This window comes from Oryctolagus cuniculus, chromosome 13 (assembly GCF_051225735.1).
Source record: "Oryctolagus cuniculus isolate XC-2025 breed Fujian yellow rabbit chromosome 13, ASM5122573v1, whole genome shotgun sequence".
NCBI classification, from domain to species: domain Eukaryota; kingdom Metazoa; phylum Chordata; class Mammalia; order Lagomorpha; family Leporidae; genus Oryctolagus; species Oryctolagus cuniculus.
This window is the reverse complement of record NC_142879.1, coordinates 24,950,857-24,972,793: the sequence shown is the minus strand read 5'-3', so window position 1 is coordinate 24,972,793 and position 21,937 is coordinate 24,950,857. Positions and strand designations below refer to the sequence as shown.

At 40.7% G+C, this 21,937-nt stretch overlaps 1 protein-coding gene across 4 annotated transcripts in view; it reads right to left on the bottom strand.

Annotated features, from left to right (window-relative positions):
* The window catches only part of SYT14 (synaptotagmin 14), a 245,650-nt gene that overhangs the window by 63,230 nt on the left and 160,483 nt on the right, over positions 1–21,937 (bottom strand). For all 4 annotated transcript variants that reach the window (XM_051820526.3, XM_017347809.4, XM_051820522.3 and 1 more), the window contains 2 exons: positions 9,170–9,441; positions 2,792–3,241 (listed from right to left, as the gene is read on the bottom strand). In XM_051820526.3, the coding sequence (XP_051676486.1) occupies positions 2,792–3,241; positions 9,170–9,441 (722 nt within the window). The remainder of the gene's footprint in view (positions 1–2,791; positions 3,242–9,169; positions 9,442–21,937) is intronic.

The following is a 21,937-nucleotide window of genomic DNA, read 5'->3' as shown; positions in this document are numbered from 1 at the left end:
TCTCTGCTATGGCCTGGGAAAGCAGTGGAAGATGGCCCCAGTCCTTGGGCCCTTGCACCCACGTGGGAGACCCAGAAGAAACTCTTGGCTCCTGGCTTTGGATCGGCACAGCTCTGGCCGTTGCGGCCATCTGGGGAATGAACCAGCAGATGGAAGACCTTTCTCTCGCTCTGCCCCTCTGTAACTCTTTCAAATAAATAAAATAAATCTTTTTAAAAAAATCTCCATTTCTACATTGCTTCCATAGTAGCAGAGGCATTATTCCGGTTATTACAGGCTATGGGTAGAGGATAAAAGCAAGTCACATGGCCACATCTGAGCTTACCAGGATGCTAATGTATGTTTTTGCTACAGGGAGAAGCAACAGGATATACCTGTGCAACAACAGACACCACTAAAACCTATTTTTCAGGATACCAAACACTCAATCCCTCATTCATCCACATGTAGAACCCCACCATCATTCCCTAAAGAAATGCTATTTAGTTATCTGAGGTCAAAGTCAAGGATCTCTGAGTGTTGAATATTAGTCTCTATATTAAGTTTCTATATTAAATATAGATGTGATTCTTCTACATCTGGAGACTCAAGATCTAAAAAAGATAAATTGTGTGTCACACATATATCCAATATTTAACTGTGAACCACAGACAGGGCAATCACCATAAACATTCCCACTCAGGGACCATACAATATAGCTGGTCTGTTGTAACTCTCAGCCAGTAATTATTCAAAAACTAGCAGAATAAATGTTTAATTATGAGCATGTTTCTTAGATACATATTATCACATCTTACAAATTCAGAGCAAAACTCATCTAGGAAAACTATAATTTCAACATTTCTCCATAAAGTTAGCATAAAAACTTAAGCAAAAAGAACACAGCCACTATAGTACATGTAAGACAGATATACATAAAGATATATATATATATATACATACATACACACACACTCTCACACATATATTTATTCTTATGGTATTAAATTCTTATGATAACTGATAGATATAATTCTGTTAACCGGATAACTACAGCATGTCCAGTTATTTTTGGTAATGAAGCAAAAAATAAGCAAGAGATTTTTTAAGGAGGCAGAGAAAAAAGGAAACCAAGAAAATGGAACAATTAAACAGACCTGTGAAGTCTGAAAACTGTGTCAACATGGGGGGAAATTAAGACCAAGACACTTTAAATATTATGCCTTAGGCTAATCACTTATTTAGCACTTTTTTCCTTTTTGTAAATATTACTCAGAAATTTACCATACTGGTTGGTAAAAGAGGACTAGAGAAATAATGACTATAACCTAACATATGTAATATGAATACAGAACACAGAAATTACTTAGTTTATCCAGAGATAAAGCTGTATTATTTTCTATGGCTTTCTTTTCTTTGTGGAATGAATATAATTAATATAGAATTGGGAAAGATAATTTGAAATAAACAAAAAAAAACATACCTCTTGATGATTCGATATTTCTCTTCTAATTTAAATCAATTATTCTATGTTAGGATATACTTTCCACAGAATAACAAGAGAACACTCAGACCAAATAAGAAAGCTTAAGAATCATATCAACCATTGCAGAATATTCAACTTTATGAAAAAGTGTTCTTTGCCCCATGAAATACTGTCTACACATTCTTTTTTCCCTCCTCTAATAACTGATGATACTATTTTTTAAAAGCCACAAAATGGTAATTCTGAAAACTTACATTATAAATTTCCCCAAAAAGGATGAAATCTTATCCTACAAACCCAATGAGTAGACTATATTTACAACTATCGTTTTGTTTTTAAAAATGCTGAAATCATCAAGTTAAAATGGTATATACTTCAATGAACAAATGACAAGATCAAATGCTGCCTTGTATAAAGCCAATGAGATCCTAATCATGGGCTATGCTTACACATTTAAAAGCTTTTCAAAAACCCCAAAACATCATATCTTTACTTTAACATAAAAATCTATCCTAAAATCTATTTCTGTAAATTCATATTAAAATATTTTTATTCACTATAACAGAGAAGAATAAATGTCATAATTTACACTTAGAGCATTATCACAGATTTTTCTCAAAATCTGACTATATGGCATAAAGTATTTCCCTGGTTTCAACAAACACTGCAGAGTTCTCTCTCGTGATTGGCAATGTCTTATGGGAATTTTGCTGAAAAGAGGGAAAACAAGAGATTTGTATGTGATTACAATCTGGAGAAAATAGAGAACTCACTCCAAGTATTAAGTGTTTTCCAAAAAATATTTCAAAATCTTTAACTGAAAGGAAGTGGAAAGTATAGCAAAGCAGTCTCAAAAATAATTTAATGGCAGTTCTGGGACAAGAACTAGTGAGGAACTAGGAGCAATACACATTCTGTAAGAGCAAATAATTTCTGCAACATAGCAACTAAAACAGGACTGGATCATTCCTAATGTATCACCTACTTATAACCTGGAAAGAAATCGATAAATTCTATATGAAGTTCAGATTATGTCATAATCTACCTTAAAATAAGCTTTCAACATAGGAACAAACATGTTAAGACCTTGGGCTAGAACCCTGTGAAGGATAAATTAAAATACAGAAGTAATGTTAACATCTTCAAGGGTAACTTTTATAGATAAGAAAAAATTACCTAACTATTCAGAGCTTAGAAATGTTTGTAAAACTATGATCACTAAATAAAAAACAGAATGAAAAAGTTGTTGGACAATATGTTTTTAAAATTGTGTAGTTCATATACCATGAACATAAACTAAATGCAGGCCATGGATGAGATACTCACAGAATGATTGTAAGAAGGTTCCAGTATCACAGGTAATGACATTTTGCCTTGAAGATTCAATTTTGTTAAATAAAAAATCTTTTCCCCCACAATCTTTTCTTTTTTCATGCGATGTACACCATAGAGTCTAAATCGAACTGCATAATTTCCAATCATCTCAGATTCAACATGATTAAATTTGAATGTTTCTGTGAAGACAGGGCATGGTCCTCTCTGGATGCTGGTTTTTGCTCTCTGTTTCTTTATAGGTAGAAGAACAAGGTGTACTTGCCATGAGTTGCCACCTGTCCTGTTATATGTTGGGATGTCTGTGACAGCTGTCACTGTTACCAGAAGCTTCTGTTCTTGTGAGTCATAGTCAAAAGTCACATCCAGTGTGCCATATTTAGCTTCTGGCTCAGGATCAAAAGGCTTAGGAAGCTGTGAAGATGATCCTTGAGCTGACAGATCCTAAGAAAAGCAAATTTCAATGTTTCAGTTTTTAACTCTATTATTTAAAATAGCATGTAAATAAATACATGATATTTCATTAGGAGGATGATGTGAAAACAATTTTCATTTGCTGCCACACAAAAAAAATAAATAAACAGTGAAGTACAATCAAAAGTTACCCTGAAGAACCAGAGTAGTATAAGTGGCAGATTAAACTAAAAATCTTATAATAAAGACACATTTAAAGTTTAATATGTACCACCATAATTTTTGAGAAACTTGGATAAATATTTTACTACTGAGAATTTAAAATATGTTCTTTTATATGTAGCTCTATTCATTTTGTAGGACACTACTAAGCTTTCAACATTACAAACAATGCAACTGACAGTGCAGTATGAAGTTAGAGAAAAGGAGGCCAAAAATTTAAAAATATATTACTATTCAAAAATTTGCTTCCATTTTCAGGGTCTGTTCTACAATGTTCTCATGTCTAACAGGACAGAAACATGTGTAGATTTAAAAATCAATGAAAATGTGGCCGGCACCGTGGCTCACTAGGCTAATCCTCCGCCTGCGGTGCAGGTACACTGGGTTCTAATCCCGGTCGGGGCGCCGGATTCTGTCCCAGTTGCCCCTCTTCCAGGCCAGCTTTCTGCTGTGGCCAGGGAGTGCAGTGGAGGATGGCCCAAGTCCTTGGGCCCTGCACCCCATGGGAGACCAGGATAAGTACCTGGCTCCTGCCATCGGATCAGCACGGTGTGCCGGCCGCAGCGCGCCGGCCGCGGCGGCCATTGGAGGGTGAACCAACGGCAAAGGAAGACCTTTCTCTCTGTCTCTCTCTCTCACTGTCCACTCTGCCTGTCAAAAAATAAAAAATAAAAAATAAATGAAAATGTGAAATATGGAAGTAGAAATATAAGGCCTCAAAGTATTTGCAGCCAAGTATTTAATCTCCATAACACAAGACCATATTTACATCAGTTTTAAACCAGAATTAAAATACATTATTTTCTAATATTAATTACTGTTGAAAATAGAACACAGTTAAAAAGTTCAAAAAAGACTGAAACCATACATATTAATTATGAAATTACAAGAAATTTTACCTGTTTTACTTTCAATTATCTCCATTCCTGCTAGACTACCTATTTGGGAATATTGATTGGTTACTGACAATGCCAAACCCACACTTTTGACCCTTTAATTACACTGCTTTGCCCCTTCAAGTATTCTAGTAAATACTGAATGACTTTTGTTTTAAAATGAGAACCAATTTTATAATTTTTTATATTGTACCTACTACAGCAGTGAGTATTACTGACACTAAGTCTTTCCTTTTTTTATGTACTCAAAAGGACTCCCTCAGTGTTAGCTAGCAGCACACTGCCCACAAGGATTTGTTCATCAGTAGCCCCTGATGGCTGATACACCTATGGGACTGAGTTCGGCCAATGGCAAACAAACAGAAGTTATGTATGAGACATCCAGATCTGGCTTATACAAGAATTCCCTTGCCCTCCACTCTTTCCGTGTCACTCTTCCTATCAGCCTTATCAGTCTGGAGCACACGGATTGGGACAACACCCTAGGGAATAGCAGAATAATGGGAAAAAAGAACTGATGCCCTGAATGATGCTGAAGAGTGAAGCCGCCTACTTACTCTTGGCTGTTGCTAAGAACAGAGAAAAGCTGGCGCCGTGGCTCAATAGGCTAATCCTCCACCTTGCAGTGCCGGCACACGGGGTTCTAGTCCTGGTTGGGGCGCCGGATTCTGTTCCGGTTGCCCCTCTTCCAGGCCAACTCTCTGCTGTGGCCAGGGAGTGCAGTGGAGGATGGCCCAAGTGCTTGGGCCCCGCACCCCATGGGAGACCAGGAGAAGCACCCGGCTCCTGCCATAGGATCAGTGCGGTGCGCCGGCTGCGGCAGCTATTGGAGGGTGAACCAACGGCAAAAAGGAAGACCTTTCTCTCTGTCTCTCTCTCTCTCACTGTCCACTCTGCCTGTCCAAAAAAAAAAAAAAAGAAAGAAAGAAAGAAAAGAGAAATAAGGTTCTGTGTTTTTAGCCGCATGGTGGGTAGGGATCCTCTTTGTTACAGCAGCTTAATAAGTGCCCTAACCATTGCACCTACTATGTGCCAAGTCCTATTTTATTTTAGGGGGAAGAACTCTGCTTTCTGCAGAACAGTGACAAAGAATCTTTGAACTTTTAAATCTTGCATGTTAACTGGTATCATGTATGGAAAAACAGATGACTTATGAAGAACAATACATGGGGACAGGGAACAAATACAGAATTTAGTTTCATGAATTATGAATAAATCAGGGTAAACATACTCCTACCTGGTAAAACAAAGTGTTTTAATGTATGCTGATAAAAATTATTGAATATTAATTATATGGCTTTGGTATACTGATTAAGTATCTTCTGAAACAGTGTCATGACAGCTAAGATTTTCAGGCAGCAAGCCTTTTCAAAAGGCCCTAGGCAATTATTTTTGAACTTTGTTTCTCTTGGTGCCTCCCTAAAGTTCTTTATGCTGAGCATTCCAACAATTCTAGGGAAACCCAGGGTTTAAAAGGTGGAACTTTTATAGAAAAAAGCTAGTATTTAAATTCTGCAAACAGACAATAAGAAAATGCTTCTTTCCAAGGCACCTGGATCCAGGTTTTAAAAATCCTTTAGTTGGCCGGTGCCGTGGCTCACTAGGCTAATCCTCTGCCTTGCGGCGCCGGCACACCGGGTTCTAGTCCCGGTCAGGGCGCCGGATTCTGTCCCGGTTGCCCCTCTTCCAGGCCAGCTTTCTGCTGTGGCCAGGGAGTGCAGTGGAGGATGGCCCAAGTGCTTGGGCCCTGCACCCCATGGGAGACCACTCTGCCTGTCAAAAAAAAAAAAAAAAAAATCCTTTAGTTAACAACAGGTCATCAACAGAGTTTATGATCTCCTTGCCACAGAACTCTCTGAACCCTTCCTTCTCTTCAGTCAGTTCAGAATTGTATATGGATAGGCTCTAAGATAGTTATAGCCTACAATAAACCAAGAAGAAAGCAAGAATTTTTTATTTGATACATAATATCTATAACAAGGATGCAAAAAAAAACTTGAATAAACCAAGTGAATTTTACAGTACCATAGGCTTTTAACATTCCACAGTTTTTGTGTGATATGAATTTTCTATATTTGAATGTGTTCAATGTTGCTATAAAAGACACAAAAATAAGCAGGACAGAGGAAACCCAAAAAAAATGTTAAACAGAAAGCAGGTTAGCAGCTTTTGAAAAATTGCAAAACTTATAGGATGTGCTAACTATAGATAATGAATAAGGAAGTAGCTTATGAGATAGAAGTACAATTTTTAAGATATATTAAATACAAATAGCAACAAAGTCAACCTGTATGATATGCCAAACGCAGATTTAATAGGAAATATGATGGAACAAATGAATGTTGCCTATAGAAAGAGATGAACAACCCAATCATGATTATGTTGCTTCTGGGAATGAGTGCTTTGTCATCCATGTGTTCCATTAAGCAATGTTGATAAAAATCAACAGCAGTCTAATAGACTTAACTGGCAAGTTTCAGTGGTTGCCTGATATACTCACACAGCTCTCCAATCTGGTAAGTGTGCACCTTGTGGCCACCATAAACAGGGATGCTGGCAGGGAAGAGACTAGGAAACAGGACATACAGGCACTTGATAAACCATGACTCACATCACAGTGGAGTTTTGCTACCTGCACCTACTGACACCCCAGGGAGCTGGATTGGAAGTGGAGCAGCCAAGACTCAAACCACACCCACATGGGATGCTGGTACTTAGGCGGATGCTTAATCTACGCCACAGCACCAGCCCCACTGGCTTTGTATGTGAAATATACCTCCACACACACACACACACACACACACACACACACACACACAATCTGAACATCTTAATGTGGTCTTGAATCTTCTGGGATGGTCTGCCTGGTGTATCCTGGGAGGGTATCCCTGTATCACAGTCATCTGGATGAGGAAGGGTAATGTCACAGAGCTGGTAAAGGCACTGTTTCTGCAGCCAGATCGGCCTGGGTATGAATTACAGTGCCACTACTCAAGAGCTCCACATACTTGAGCAAACTGCATAACTCCTGAAAGGGTTGCTGGCACTAAATAAGTTGACTGCTTTTAATAGTTGTGAATTCTACAATCGCTGCTAACTTGCTGGCTAACTATATAGTTTGCAAAACTATAAAATAGCTGTGTCAAATATGTTTAGGTGAAAGAACACAGAGAAACAGTCTTTGTGGAAAATCATGAAATACTGACATCTATGTTAAAATATCAATGTAGCATTTTCTTCTATCTCATATACTACAATGCTAGAAATAGAAGAAATAAAGTCATGGTTACAAAGTGTTTTTAAAAAAGACATAAGAGAAACTTAAGGAAATTCTATTAATAGCTTAATTGTTCTGCATATTGGGAACCACCTCCAGAATTTATTCAGAAAATCCATGCAATAAGGACATGGACATACTATAGTATTACTAAACACTGTCTGGAACAAAAGTAAAAATTTACAATCTAAAACGTCAAAGGAAAGTAAATCCTAAAAATAAATTCTACCTTATGAAATTCTCCAAATTACCTTTTTCGCTTCCACAGAAAGAAATACACTTGTACACACACACAATTTGAACATCTTAATTTAGTCTGGGAATCCTCTGGGATAGTTTGCCTGATGTGTACTTGGAGGGTATCCACAAAAGGATTTCCACAAATCCTTTTTAGAATATGCTAATACTTTGACATTGAAATACAATTATTCTTATGTCATTTTCACCTCCAAAAAGGAACTTAAAACTCAACCACTCTGAATGCATGATGCCATGAATTAAAATTTCATTAGTAAAACGGACCATTTATTCCCTCCATATCCTGCTATGAAAATACAGTTAAGATTACTTTGAGCCGGCGCTGCAGCTCACTAGGCTAATCTTCCGCCTGCGGCGCCGGCACACCGGGTTCTAGTCCCGGTTGGGGCGCCGGATTCTGTCCTGGTTGCCGCTCTTCCAGTCCAGCTCTCTGCTGTGGCCTGAGAGTGCAGTGGAGGATGGCCCAAATCCTCAGACCTTGCACCCGCATGGGAGACCAGGAGGAAGCACCTGGCTCCTGGCTTCAGATCGGTGCAGTGCGCCAGCCATAGCGGCCGTATCGGGGGTGAACCAGTGGAAGGAAGACCTTTCTCTCTCTCTCTCTCACTGTCTAACTATGCCTGTCAAAAAAATATTACTTTGAAATACTTGTAAAATATTAATGAGGAAACTTGCAATAACAAAATTTCAAAATAAAATAACAAAAAAATAGTAACCTTAAGATAAAGAAAAAGGCAAGCCATTCCAGAATGCTTTATATAAAGTGTGTCTTAAAAAAACAAGAACTAGGTAAAAGCTGCTGCCTGCAAGGTCGGCATCCCATGTGGGCACCAGTTTGCATTCCGGCTGCTCCACTTCCAATCTAGTTGCTTGCTAATGGCCTGGGAAAAGCAGTGGAGGATGGCTCAAGCACTTGGGGTCCCTGCCACCTGTGTGGTAGACCTGGAAGAAGCTCCTGGCTCCTGGACACTGGCTCTCTCGGGAGTGAACCAGCATAAGGGGAATCTCTCTCTCTCTCCCTCTGAAACTCTTTCAAATAAGTAAATAGATATTTTTTAAAAAACTCACAAAGACAAGAACCAATTAGCTACTTATCTGCCTTTGGTGGAAGGGAGGAAGTGGAAGACTAGCTGGGACAGTCCTGTTAAGTTTGCTAGGTAAAGATTAAGTTTGGAAACCAGTATCATAAGCCGCAAAGGGATAAAGTAGTGATTAAAAACAAGTCTTCTTACCAAGAGGAGAAGTGTAGGATTATTATCCTCCAAATAACATTCATTTTCAAAACTTCTCCATGCTTTTACTTACTTCAGGGCTCAGGACTGCAGTGCTGTCACTTGGAACATCGTCTTCATATCCTTTATTATGAAAACTTTCTACTTCATGACCTGTGCTTCCTTCACTTGGGCACTTGTTATAGGAACATCTCGGGCTGTTGCTGCAGTGGGAAAATTCACATTTACTGTCTCCGATTTCTGAGGGTGTACATGAGAGATGGGGAGAACCACTGTCATCCTGATATGGTGGTGGCTGCAATTCATCCAGTGGGGGTGTTCTTCTCATTCTCTGAATGCAGTTTCCTGATAATGATTAAGAATCTGGTCACTGCTTCCAGTTAGCTTCAACATGCAGTAAATACAGTCTACAGTAGGTGTAACTCTCTCAAACTGGATTAAAAACACGATTGTGTGTGTGTGTGTGTGTGTGTGTGTGTATGGCAACATAACTATTCAATTAAAACGTTTTCTTTATCCCTAGCTGATGCTGAAAGAAAATAACCTGGTTCTCCTCCCTTCCCTTGCACAGCAAGGTTAGTCACATACTAAGAAAGATCCTGCACTACTCCTGAAAGATGGCAGGGTGTTAAGTATTAGATAGCTTCTTTATTTATCCTCTTTCAAGTAAACTCTGTACCATAGGCACTTACTCTACTCCTTTGTGATTTGTGGCCTAAGTAAAGCAATAAAAATATGGTAGGCAAAACAAAGATTTCATCTCTTTTCTTCAATTACTGAAATGAACATAAATTAGCATTGTTAGTAGTGTCAGAACTATTTTCCACATCTTTCCTAGATCCAGAATACTAAAGTGAGCAATACAAATCAGAAGTAATCTCTGCTAACATCCATCAATCATCAGCAAATATGAAAAGCTGAACTCTCTCTTCATTATGACGGCCCTCCCCAATCCACTCTACATCTGTGTCTCTGCCTTCTAAGGAATAGCTCACTTGGTCTATAATATGCACCTCCACCTTTAGCAGTTAATGTGACACCCATTTTCTTTCACTCGTAAATGAACCTTTTATTTTTTACCTCTATGAGCTATCCCAGTGATTATGAATAAACATTTCTGTGAACAAGGATAGTGAGAGGGGGTACAAAGTCCACCATATAACTTATGAATAGCTAAGACTGTGTTGATAAGTTCTGAATGCAATTAGCAGGTATTAAACTTAAGCACTGCTCATTTTTTTCTTTAATGGACTACATCTCCTTTCTCAGAAGGGATCCTGGAAGCCGGCGCCACAGCTCACTAGGCTAATCCTCCGCCTTGAGGCGCCAGCACACGGGGTTCTAGTCCTGGTCGGGGCACCGGATTCTGTCCCGGTTGCCCCTCTTCCAGGCCAGCTCTCTGCTGTGGCCAGGGAGTGCAGTGGAGGATGGCCCAAGTGCTTGGGCCCTGCACCCCAGGGGAGACCAGGAGAAGCACCTGGCTCCTGCCATCGGATCAGCGTGGTGTGCCGGCTGCAGCGGCCATTGGAGGGTGAACCAACAGCAAAGGAAGACCTTTCTCTCTGTCTCTCTCTCTCACTGTCCACTCTGCCTGTCAAAAAAAAAAAAAAAAAAAAAAAAAAAGAAGGGATCCTGGAAAAGGTAGTTTGTATTATAATTGTTAGAGTTCAGTTCAAATATTCAATAGTTTTTCTGTTTTTAAGAGGAAAATTTATATAAAAACTATAAGCCTAATTTAAAAATTATCATAATGACTAATTCAAATAAAAATATTAATAAATATATATTTATATAAATATTAATGAATATATAAATCTATTACTTTTATGAACAAGTTTACATAATTGTTCAGAAGCCCTAATTCTGGAAAAAAAGAAACTAAACGTCTTAACTCATGAGTCTAACATACTAACTTTAGTTTATATAAAAAGTTAAAAGTTACTTGTGGGGAGCAACTCGGACTAGACTAAGTTACTGGAATTAAGACTTATTCTATGCATCTGCTCTCCCACAATATGGCGCTGGGAGAGAAGAAAACAGCTTCTACACAGCTGCCTCCAGTTCAGCCAATAAACTGGAGGACTTGCTCCTGATTGGAGGAGAGCGGCGTGCTCGGCGTGTGGGCAGCCGAGTTGGGATTGGCAGAGGAGGATTATAAAGGTGGAAGGGACGGCAGCCAACCCGGGAAGAACCAGCAGCAAACCCGGGGAGGGCCGAGCAGACGAAAGAACAGCGCAGGGTCCTGTGTCGTTCCTCCATGAAGAGGGGGAGTGACATAGTGGTGCCGTGACTCAGACATGAAGCCTAGGCAGGGTTTAGTGTCGTTCCTCCACGAAGACGGGGAGCGACATAATGGTGCCGTGACTCGGATATGAAGCCTAGGCAGGGTTTAGTGTCGTTCCTCCACGAAGAGGGGGAGCGACATAATGGTGCTGTGACTCGGATAGGAAACCTAGGACGGATATGAAACTTAGGAGGGAAGAAACGGGAAGAAATGGGAAAATTTCGGAGAGAGAGACTAGCAAACAGCCTAGGGAAAAGCCGGACGAAAAAGGTGCCGGAAGAAGCTATTGAAAGCCTAGGCATAGACTCGGATACTGACTACGGGGGGAAGCTGGGAGAAATCTCTAAGGTCGAAAGCGAAAGTGAAAGCTAGAACAAACAGACTTGGATACGGACTGTGGGGAGAAGCCAGGAGAAATGAGGGAGGAATATTGTTGGAAGAAAGCTTGGGGAAACATACCGGGTAGAGAAAAATGTTAGGGAAATTGAAGCCGCGGGGGGCAGGCCGAGGCGGAGACGAAAGCCACTTTGGGATTCTCAAGTTAGCCCGGGAATAAGGGGCGAAAAGTTAAAACCAGAAGCGGAAACGTAAGCCAGGTTGGGATCCATCTGATTAGCCCGGGGAGCAAAGGACGGGAAGCCAAATGGTGGGGCGGAAACGTGAGCTGGGTTGAATTCGCCAGGTTAGCCCGGGGAACTTAGGTTGAATGCTAGTGGCGGAGACGTAAGCTACGCTGTGTGACTCGCAGAGGCTGCCGCGCGCAGAGAGAGCGTGCGGGGCACAAGTAGATAGGGAACGCTGGGCTGGTGCGAGGCCGTGGTGCAGGCGCGAAGCCGGGAAGCCGCGCAGATGAGAGAGGCGCGGGCTGAAGCGGCTCAGAGCCGGGAAGCTGCCGCGGGGCGGGTGCCGGGAAGCAGCCTCGGGGCGGGCGCCGGGAAGCCGCAGGGATAAGAGAAACAGAAGTTTAAAAGTAAAATGAGAGAAATAGGAATGCTGGTAGATAGAAGTAAAATAGGAGAAATAGGAATGCCCGGAGATAGAGAAACAGAAAAATAAGGCCTCCCATCAACATGGCAATGAGAGAGCTTGGATTCGGTCTGCCTGATTAGGGAAGTGGTGAGCACCTGCGGGCGGCTAGCAGCTTATGCGCCGCAGGTCACCGAAGACAGGCACATTATTAACATCAATAGTCTCCCCACAATACCGCAATGAGAAGGCTTGGATTCGGTCTGCCCGATTAGTAAGGCGGTAAGCACCAGCAGGCGGCTCGACCAGAGTATGAGCTGCAGGTCACCGAAGATAGGCACGAATCAACACCAATAGGCCTCCCCACAATATGGCAATGAGAAGGCTTGGATTCGGTCTGCCTGATTAGTAAGGCGGTAAGCACCAGCAGGCGGCTCGACCAGAGTATGAGCCGCAGGTCACCGAAGACAGGCACGCATCAGCGCCTAAAAACCTCCTCACAACATGGCGAAGAGAGGACCCGGATTCGGTTTGCCTGATTGATAGGACTTGTAAGAACCTGTGGCAACTCTAGCAAGTAGAGCAGAGTGTGTGCCGCGGGACACCGAAGACAGGCGCGTATCAACGCCAAAAAATAAAAAGAAAGGGGGATCTGTGGGGAGCAACTCGGACTAGACTAAGTTACTGGAATTAAGACTTATTCTATGCATCTGCTCTCCCACAATATGGCGCTGGGAGAGAAGAAAACAGCTTCTACACAGCTGCCTCCAGTTCAGCCAATAAACTGGAGGACTTGCTCCTGATTGGAGGAGAGCGGCGTGCTCGGCGTGTGGGCAGCCGAGTTGGGATTGGCAGAGGAGGATTATATTTTTTTTTATTTTTTATTTTTTATTTATTTTTATTTATTTTTTTTGACAGGCAGAGTGGACAGTGAGAGAGAGAGACAGAGAGAAAGGTCTTCTTTTGCCGTTGGTTCACCCTCCAATGGCCACCGCGGCCGGCGCGCTGCAGCCGGCACACCGCGCTGATCCGATGGCAGGAGCCAGGAGCCAGGTGCTTTTCCTGGTCTCCCATGGGGTGCAGGGTCCAAGCACCTGGGCCATCCTCCACTGCACTCCCTGGCCACAGCAGAGGGCTGGCCTGGAAGAGGGGCAACCGGGACAGAATCCGGCGCCCCGACCGGGACTAGAACCCGGTGTGCCGGCGCCGCTAGGCGGAGGATTAGCCTATTGAGCCGCGGCGCCGGCCCGGGATTGGCAGAGGAGGATTATAAAGGTGGAAGGGATGGCAGCCAACCCGGGAAGAACCAGCAGCAAACCCGGGGAGGGCCGAGCAGACGAAAGAACAGCGCAGGGTCCTGTGTCGTTCCTCCATGAAGAGGGGGAGCGACATAGTGGTGCCGTGACTCGGACATGAAGCCTAGGCAGGGTTTAGTGTCGTTCCTCCACGAAGACGGGGAGCGACAGTTACTAAATTAATAGAGCTGAAGCTAAATCAGCAAAGACAGACACACTACAAGGAGGAGCCAAAAAACCTACAGAATTCTGGAATAATAAAGAGACAAGTGGCTTCACAAGTTTATCTGGTCTAATTCATTACACGGGAAGGTAAGTGTGTGTGCCTGCTACAGCTGGTAGGCTGGCTGAACCCCCATCTACACTTACCCTCTCCCAAGAAGCATGCTAATTAGGCAGTGAGACCTAAGCAGAAGATTTCACAGTGAGGCTTCTAAGAAAGCTTTTGTTTTCCTGACAAAAGCAGTCAGATGTAACCGGCAGGCCTTCTGCCCTTCTTCCTGCTGGCAGTTGCAGTAGCCGTTTTTTGACCATAAAGTGACAAGCATGAGAATGAAAGCTAAGGACAGAAAAGCAGAAAGTGGAGTACTTCAAACATCACTAAGTAGCTGTCTCCAAACATCCTGATGCCTGAGACAAATCCCTTGTCTAAAAAAATTTATTTTAAAAACCCTCATAGTTGGAATGTCTATTATTTTCAAACACATTCTCAATGTATATAGTTCATAAATGATTAAAACACCACCCTTCTCTCCTTTAAAAATACCATGTAATCTTTCATTGAATTAAACTAATTAATATCTAAACAATGTGATATGAAGTAAATAAAAAACTTCCCAATGCAGTGGTGCGAGGCGCCAGCACCCCATCTTTCTGAGAAGAGAGGTGATCTTTCCCAGAAGTGTCTCAGCATACTGCCTCACAGTTCTTCCTGGACAGAGCTGGGGCCTTTTTCTCTTAAACCCACAACTGGTAGGGGAAGCAGCACTAGCATAACTGGCTTAAACAGATGCTGTTAAACACTGAAACTAGAGAAAGGGCCAGAAGAAAAGTGCAGTAACTGCATTCCCAGGGAAGAGTTGGAAAAAAGTTTGCAGTGGAAATTCTACAGAAAGAAGAGGAATGGCAAGGAACAACATGGACAGTACAAACACAGAGCAGCAAGCAAGCAAGGATACCACTGGAGACGCCTACATCTGGAGGTTGGAAGAGAGGCCATCTTCTTGGAGCAAGGTGAGAGGAGTCTGCAGCAGCTGCTGTCACTGCTGACATTGCCTGAGGGACAATGCTGCAGACCACACTGACTTTGAATCCTGCCTGGAGTGCTACCAGGAGTCAGGTTGCCCACCTAACCCTGCAAAGCAGAAGCACATTGCTTTCTTCCTGTCCCCCAATAAGGGCACCTGGTGACCTGGGAGGAAGTGCCATCTTAATGTGAGTAGAGGCTACAGCAGCTAGCACAAGCACAACTAGGGGATTTTATTGAAGGGATAATGCTTTGGTCCTAACTTTGAATCTGGCCTGGAGGGTTGGTAGGGGGTGCAGCTCCCACTTAGGCCTGTGCGGTGCTCCCCTCCCCTCACAGGTACCCAGACTCAAACTGCTAACGAAGAGCAACCGACAGACAGCTGGCTCTGGGAACACTTTGGCTCTCTTGCTAGACCAGGCAGGTTCGCAGGGCTGAGAGAGCATTCTCTGTTCTCCATAACTGTGGGAGCCTTGTGCACTGTGAGTGTGGGGATTCTGTGAATACAGACAGGGTGGGGATGTAGCTGGGTCTCTAGGCATTCACTGTATATAGCTATAGGGGCTCAGAGTTCCCCGAGTGCCTGGAGTAGGTCATTGCAGAGGGCTCCGTATTCACACAGAGGACCGCACAGATCCTTTGTGTGGTTCATGTGCCTACATGCTGGGGTGTGTAGCCACTGTGGGCTCATGCTGGGCAGAACGGAGGTGAGGATGTGATCACACCAGCAGACATGGTCGTACCTTCCCTTCTGCTGACAGTAGAGGATATCTACCACCTCCAACTTGGTTCTCACCCAGGAATCTTGCCTCACCCTAAAGCACTGGCCAGAGCTCCCTGTCCCCACCAAGTACAGACCTCTGGGAATTCACTAAAGGAATACACACTCCATTAAGCCATGCAGGCATAGTTCAAAGATAAAAGCCAACAGAGGAAAAAACCAACAAGTGTTACCACAAATGCCTAAAAATAAACAGAAATAAAACAAACATGAACAAGACAATATGATTCCCTAAAAGGAATACAAGACTTCAATATTAGAATGTGAAGATGAAGAGATTGATGAAATGCCTGAAAAGGAACTGAAAAGTATGATAAAATTATTCAAAAACACAGAGAAGCAAATACATGCGTTAAAGAAATCCATACATGACACAGATGACAAATTCTGCCAGATTGAGATATTGATGAGAAATCAAACTGAAATATCAGAAATGAAGAATTCAATGTGTCAAATAGAAAATACATTAAAGAATCTTAACAACAGACTTGGTGAGGCAGCAGAAAGAATATCCTAGCTAGAACACAGATCCCTGGAAATACCTAACCAAAAAGAAAAATAGAAGAAGAAGAAAAATTAGAAAAACTTAAAGAACCATTCAAGATTTATGGGATACTATCAAACATACATGTATTAGGAGTCCTGAAGGTGTGAAAGAGAGAATGGATTATAAGGTCTATTCAGTGAAATAATAGCAGAAAATTTCCCCAATTTGGAGAAAGACAAGGACATCCAAGTACAGAACACACATACAACTCCTAAAAGACATCATCAGAAAATATCTTCAGCACAATACATTATAGGCAAACTTTCAACAGCAAATCATAAAGAAAAGATTCTAAGTTGTGCATGAGAGAAATGTCAGATTACCTTCAGAGTATATCTAATTACACTGATGGCACATTGCTCATCTAAAACCCTACTGGCTAGGAAAGAATGGACACAGTCCAAGTTCTAAAAGAAAAAATACCTGTCAATCCAGAATACTGTACCCAGCAAAGCTGTCATTTATAAATGAAGGTGAAATAAATACTTTCAAAACAAACAGAAATTGAAAGAGTTGGTTACCACTTGTCCAGCCTTACAAATGATACTTAAGAATGTGCTACACAGAGAACACAGAAAGATAGTCATCATTATGAAAGAATGTAATGGCAGAAAAACTCCTAGTAAAAATAAAAAGGAAATCCAAAGCAAACAATATGAATATTTATGGGAAAATGGCAGGACCAAGTTGTTACTTATCAACAACAACCTTGAATATAAATGGCCTAAATTCTCCAGTTAAAAGATAAAGGCTGGCTGAATGAATTAAAAAACAAGACCCATCTCTTTGCTGCCTACAAGAAACACACCTCACCAATAAAGACAAACAGAGACTGAAAAGTGAAAGCAGAGAAAAAGATAATGCTAACAGAAAGCAAAAATGAGCATGAGTAGCCATCCCAGTATCAAACAAAATAGACTTCAACACAAAAACTGTTAAGAGACAAAGAAGGGCATTATGTAATGATTAATAGAACAATTCAATAGTAGGATGAAATTATAGTAAATGTATATGCACCCAATGTCAGGGTGCCTGGTTACTTAAAACAAAGTTAGGAACTGGCACTGTGTGGGTAAAGCTGCCACCTTCATTGCCGGCATCCCATATGAGTGCTGGTTCAAGTCCCAGTTGCTCCATTTCCAATCTGGTTCTCTGCTATGGCCTAGGAAAGCAGTAGAAGATGGCGCAAGTCCTTGGGCCCCTGTACCTGCATGGGAGACCTGGAGGAAGCTCCTGGTTCCTGGCTTCAGATAGGCACAGCTCCAGCCATTGTGGCCAACTGGGGAGTGAGCTAGTGGATGGAAGAACTCTCTATCTCTCTCTGCCTCTCCTTCTCTCTCTGTGTAACTCTGACTTTCAAATAAATAAATGAATCTTTTTTAAAAAAAGTTAATGGATCTAAAGGGAGACATAGACTCAAGTACAATAATAATGGAGAATTTCGACACCCCACTTTCATCAATGGTCAGATCAAATAGACAAAAAGTCAACAAAGAAACTTCAGAACTAATCTACACTATGGACCTAATTGAGATCTGCAGAACATTTCATCCCACAGCTGCAGAATACAGATTCTTTTCTACTGTGCATGGAGCTTTATCTAGGATAGACCAATGGTAGGCCATAAAGCAAGTCTCAACAAATACAAAGAAATTGAAATCATACCATGTATCTTTTCCTGACTACAATGTAATGAAATGGGAAATTAACAACTTAAGAAACTCTAGGGACCAGTGCTGTAGCACAGCAGGTTAAAGCACTGGCCTGAAGTGCTGGCATCCCATATGGGCACTGGTTCAAGACCCAGCTGCTCCACTTCTGATCGAGCTCTTTGCTGTGGCCTGGGAAAGCAGAAGTCCCACGTCCTTGGGCCCCTGCACCTGCGTGAGAGACCCGGAAGAAGCTCCTGGCTCCTGGCTTCGAATTGGCGCAGCTCCAGCCATTGCAGCCAATTGGGAAGTGAACCAGCAGATGCAAGACCTCTCTCTCTGCCTTTCCTCTCTTTCTGTGTAACTCTGACTTTCAAATAAATAAATAAACATTAAAAAAAAACTCTAGAAAATATGCAACCACATAGAGACTGAATAACATGCTCCTGAATGAACAGATTATAGAAGACATCAAGATGGAAATAAAAAAAATTCCCAGAAATGAATGAATAAGACAAAACCTAACAGAACTTATAATATACAGCAAAAGCACTGTTAAAAGGGAAGTTTATAGCAATTAGTGCCTACAGCAAAAAACTGGAAGGGCATCAAAAAATGACCTAACAATGCATCTCAAGCACCTAGCAAAATAAGAACAAACCTGCAAAATTAGTGTGAGGAAAGATATAATTAAAACTAGATAATAAATAAAATTGGAACCAGAGAAGTGGTATAAAAGGTCAGGAAAATGAAGAGCTGGTTTTTGAAAAAATAAACAAAATTGACCCACTAGCGGTCCAATTAACCTAAATAAATAAATAAATAAATGACCCAAGTCAATAAAATCAGAGATGAAAAAGGAGATGTTTTTTAAATGAAAGATCTCCGCGAGTAAGATCCCAGTGGAAAGAATAGGTCATCAAAGAAGGAGGTACCTTTCTCTGAAGAGAGGAAAGAACTTCCACTTTGACCATGGCCTTATCTAAATATGATCAGAGTCAGTGAACTCAGGGGGCTTCCATAGCCTTGGCAGCTCATGACAAGAGCCTAGGGTGATTACTGATGCCATAAACAAGAGTGTCAATTTGTTAAGTTAACAACAGGAGTCACTGTGCACTTACTCCTCATGTAAGATCTTTGTCCTTAGTGTGCTGTACATTGAGATTTAATGCTATAACTAGTACTCAAACAGTATTTTTCACTTTACGTTTCTGTGTGGGAGCAAACTGTTGAAATCTTTACTTAATGTATGCTAAACTGATCTTCTGTATATAAAGAGAATTGAAAATGAATCTTGATGTGAATGGAAGGGGAGAGGGAGTGGGAAAGGGGAGGGTTGCGGGTGGGAGGGACGTTATGGGGGGGAAGCCATTGTAATCCATAAGCTGTACTGTGGAAATTTATATTCATTAAATAAAAGTTTAAAAAAAAAGGAGATGTTACAGTGGATACCACAGAAATAAAAAGAATCATCAGGAATTACTACAAACAGCTACATATCAACAAATTGGAAAATCTAGAAGAAATGGATAGATTCCTGGACATATACAATCTACCAAAATTGAGTTATTAAGATATAGAAAACCTAAATAGATCGATAACCAATGCAGAGTTATGAATCAGTAATAAAGACCCGCCCAACAAATTAAAGACCAGGACAAAATGGCTTCACTGACGAATTCTACAAAATCTTTAAAGAACTAATCCCAACTCTTCACAAACTATTCAAAATAATTGAAAGGGAGGGATTCCTTCCAAATTCCTTTTGGAAGGCCATTATTAACTTAATTTCAAAGCCAGAAAAAGATACAACAGAGAGAAAGAACTATAGACCAATATCCCTAATGAATATCAATGCAAAAATTCTCAACAAAATACTAGTAATCAAATCTAACAACATATCAGAAAGATCATTCACCCAGATCAAGTGGGATTTATTCTTGATATGAAGGGATAGTTCAACATACAAAACTCAACAAATGTGATACAACACATTAACAAATTGAAGAATAAAAACCATATGATTATATCAATAGATGCAGAGAAAGCATTTGCTAAAGTGTAACATCCTTTCGATATAAAAACCATAAGCAAATTGGGTGTAGAAGGAACATTCTTCAACCATCAAGGCACTACATAACAAACCTGCAGAATGTATCATATTAAATGGGGAAAAGTTGGAAACATTTCCCTTAACATCTGAAACCAAATGTTCACTTTCACCATTGCTATTCAATGCAGTTCTCTTAAGTTTTAGCCAGAGTTATTAAGCAAGGAAAAGAAATCAGGGGATACAAATTGGAAAGGAGGAAGTCAGATTTTCTGTTTGCCAATGACATTATTCTATCTATAGGGTCCCAGAAGACTCCATTAAGAGACTACTGGAACTCATAAGAGAGTTTGGTAAAGTTGCAAGAAATGAAATCAACACACAAAAATCAATAGCCTTTGTGTGAACAAAAAAATGCGGGGTTGAGAAATAACTTGTAGGATCAGTACCATTCACAATAGCTACAAAAAAACTTTAATACATTTGAATAAACTTAATCAAGGATGTGAAAGATTTTTACAGTGAAAATTACAACACATTAAAGAAATAATTAGAAGACACAAAAAATGGAAAAATGATCTATGCTCATGACTCATCTTAACTGGGTTGTTTGTTTTGTTGTGGAGTTTCTTTATCTCTTTGTAGATTCTGGTTCTTAACCCTTTATCAGTTGCGTAGTTTGCAAATAATTTCTCCCATTCTGTCAGTTGCCTCTTCACCTTCCTATTTCTTTTGCTGTACAGTTCTCAATTTGAGTAATCCCATCTTAAAATTTTTACTTTCTCTGTGCCTCTGGGATATTTTCGAAGAATTCTTTCCTGTGCCAATATCTTGCAGGGTTTCCCAGTGTTCTCAATTACTTTGATGGTGCTGGGTTGGCGATTTAGGTCTTTATTCCATGTTGAGTGGATTTTTGTGTAAATTTAAGGTAGGGGTCTTGCTTCATACTTCTGCACATGGAAATCCAGTTTTCCCAGCAACATTTGTTGAAGAGACTGTCCTTGCTCCAGGGATTCATTTTAGCTCCTTGGTCAAATGTAAGTTGGTTATAGATGTTTCGATTGATTTCTGGAGTTTCTATTCTGTTTCATTGGTCAATCAATCTATTTTTGTGGCAGTACCAGGTTGTTTTGATTATAACTGCCTTGTAGTATGTCTTGAAATCTGGTATTGTTATGTCTCTGGCTTTGTCTTTGTTGTAGAAGATTGCTTTAGCTATTCAAGGTATCCTGTGCCTCCATATGAATTTCTGCATCATTTTTTCTAGATCCAAGATGAATGTCTTTGATATTTTGATTGATATTGTGTTGAATCTACAAATTGCTTTCAGAAGAATGGACATTTTGATATGATACTGATTCTTCCAATCCATGAACATGGAAGACTTTTCCATTTTTTGGTATCTTCTGTTTATTTCTTTAATGTTCTATAATTCTCATCATAGAGATCTCTGACATATTTGGTTAAATTTATTCCAAAGTATTTGATTTTTTTGTAGCTACTGTGAATGAGATTGATCTTAGAAGCTCAATCTCAGCCTTGCCATTGTCTGTATATACAAAGGCTACTGATTTTAGTGTATTTTTTATCCTACTACTTTACCAAACTTTTCTATGAGTTCCAGTAGTCTTTTAGTGGAATCTTTTGGATCCCTTATGTATAGAATCATGTAATCTGCAAATTGGGATAGTTTGACTTCCTGTTTCTCAATTTGTATCCCTTTGATTTCTTTTTCTTGCCCAATGGCTCTGGCTAAAAACTTCCAGGACTATATTGTATAGCAGTGGTGAGAGTGGGCATCCTTGTCTGATTCTAGATCTCAGTAGGAATGCTTCCAACTTTCCCCATTCATTATGATACATGTACAACCTACTTAAATTGAGCCATGAAGACACAGAAAACCTAAACAGACCCATTATCTTGATGAAACTGAATCAGTAAAAAAAGGCTCTCCCCACAAAGAAAAGCCCAGGACCAGATGGCTTCACTGCTGAATTCTGCCAGACATTTAAAGATCTAACTC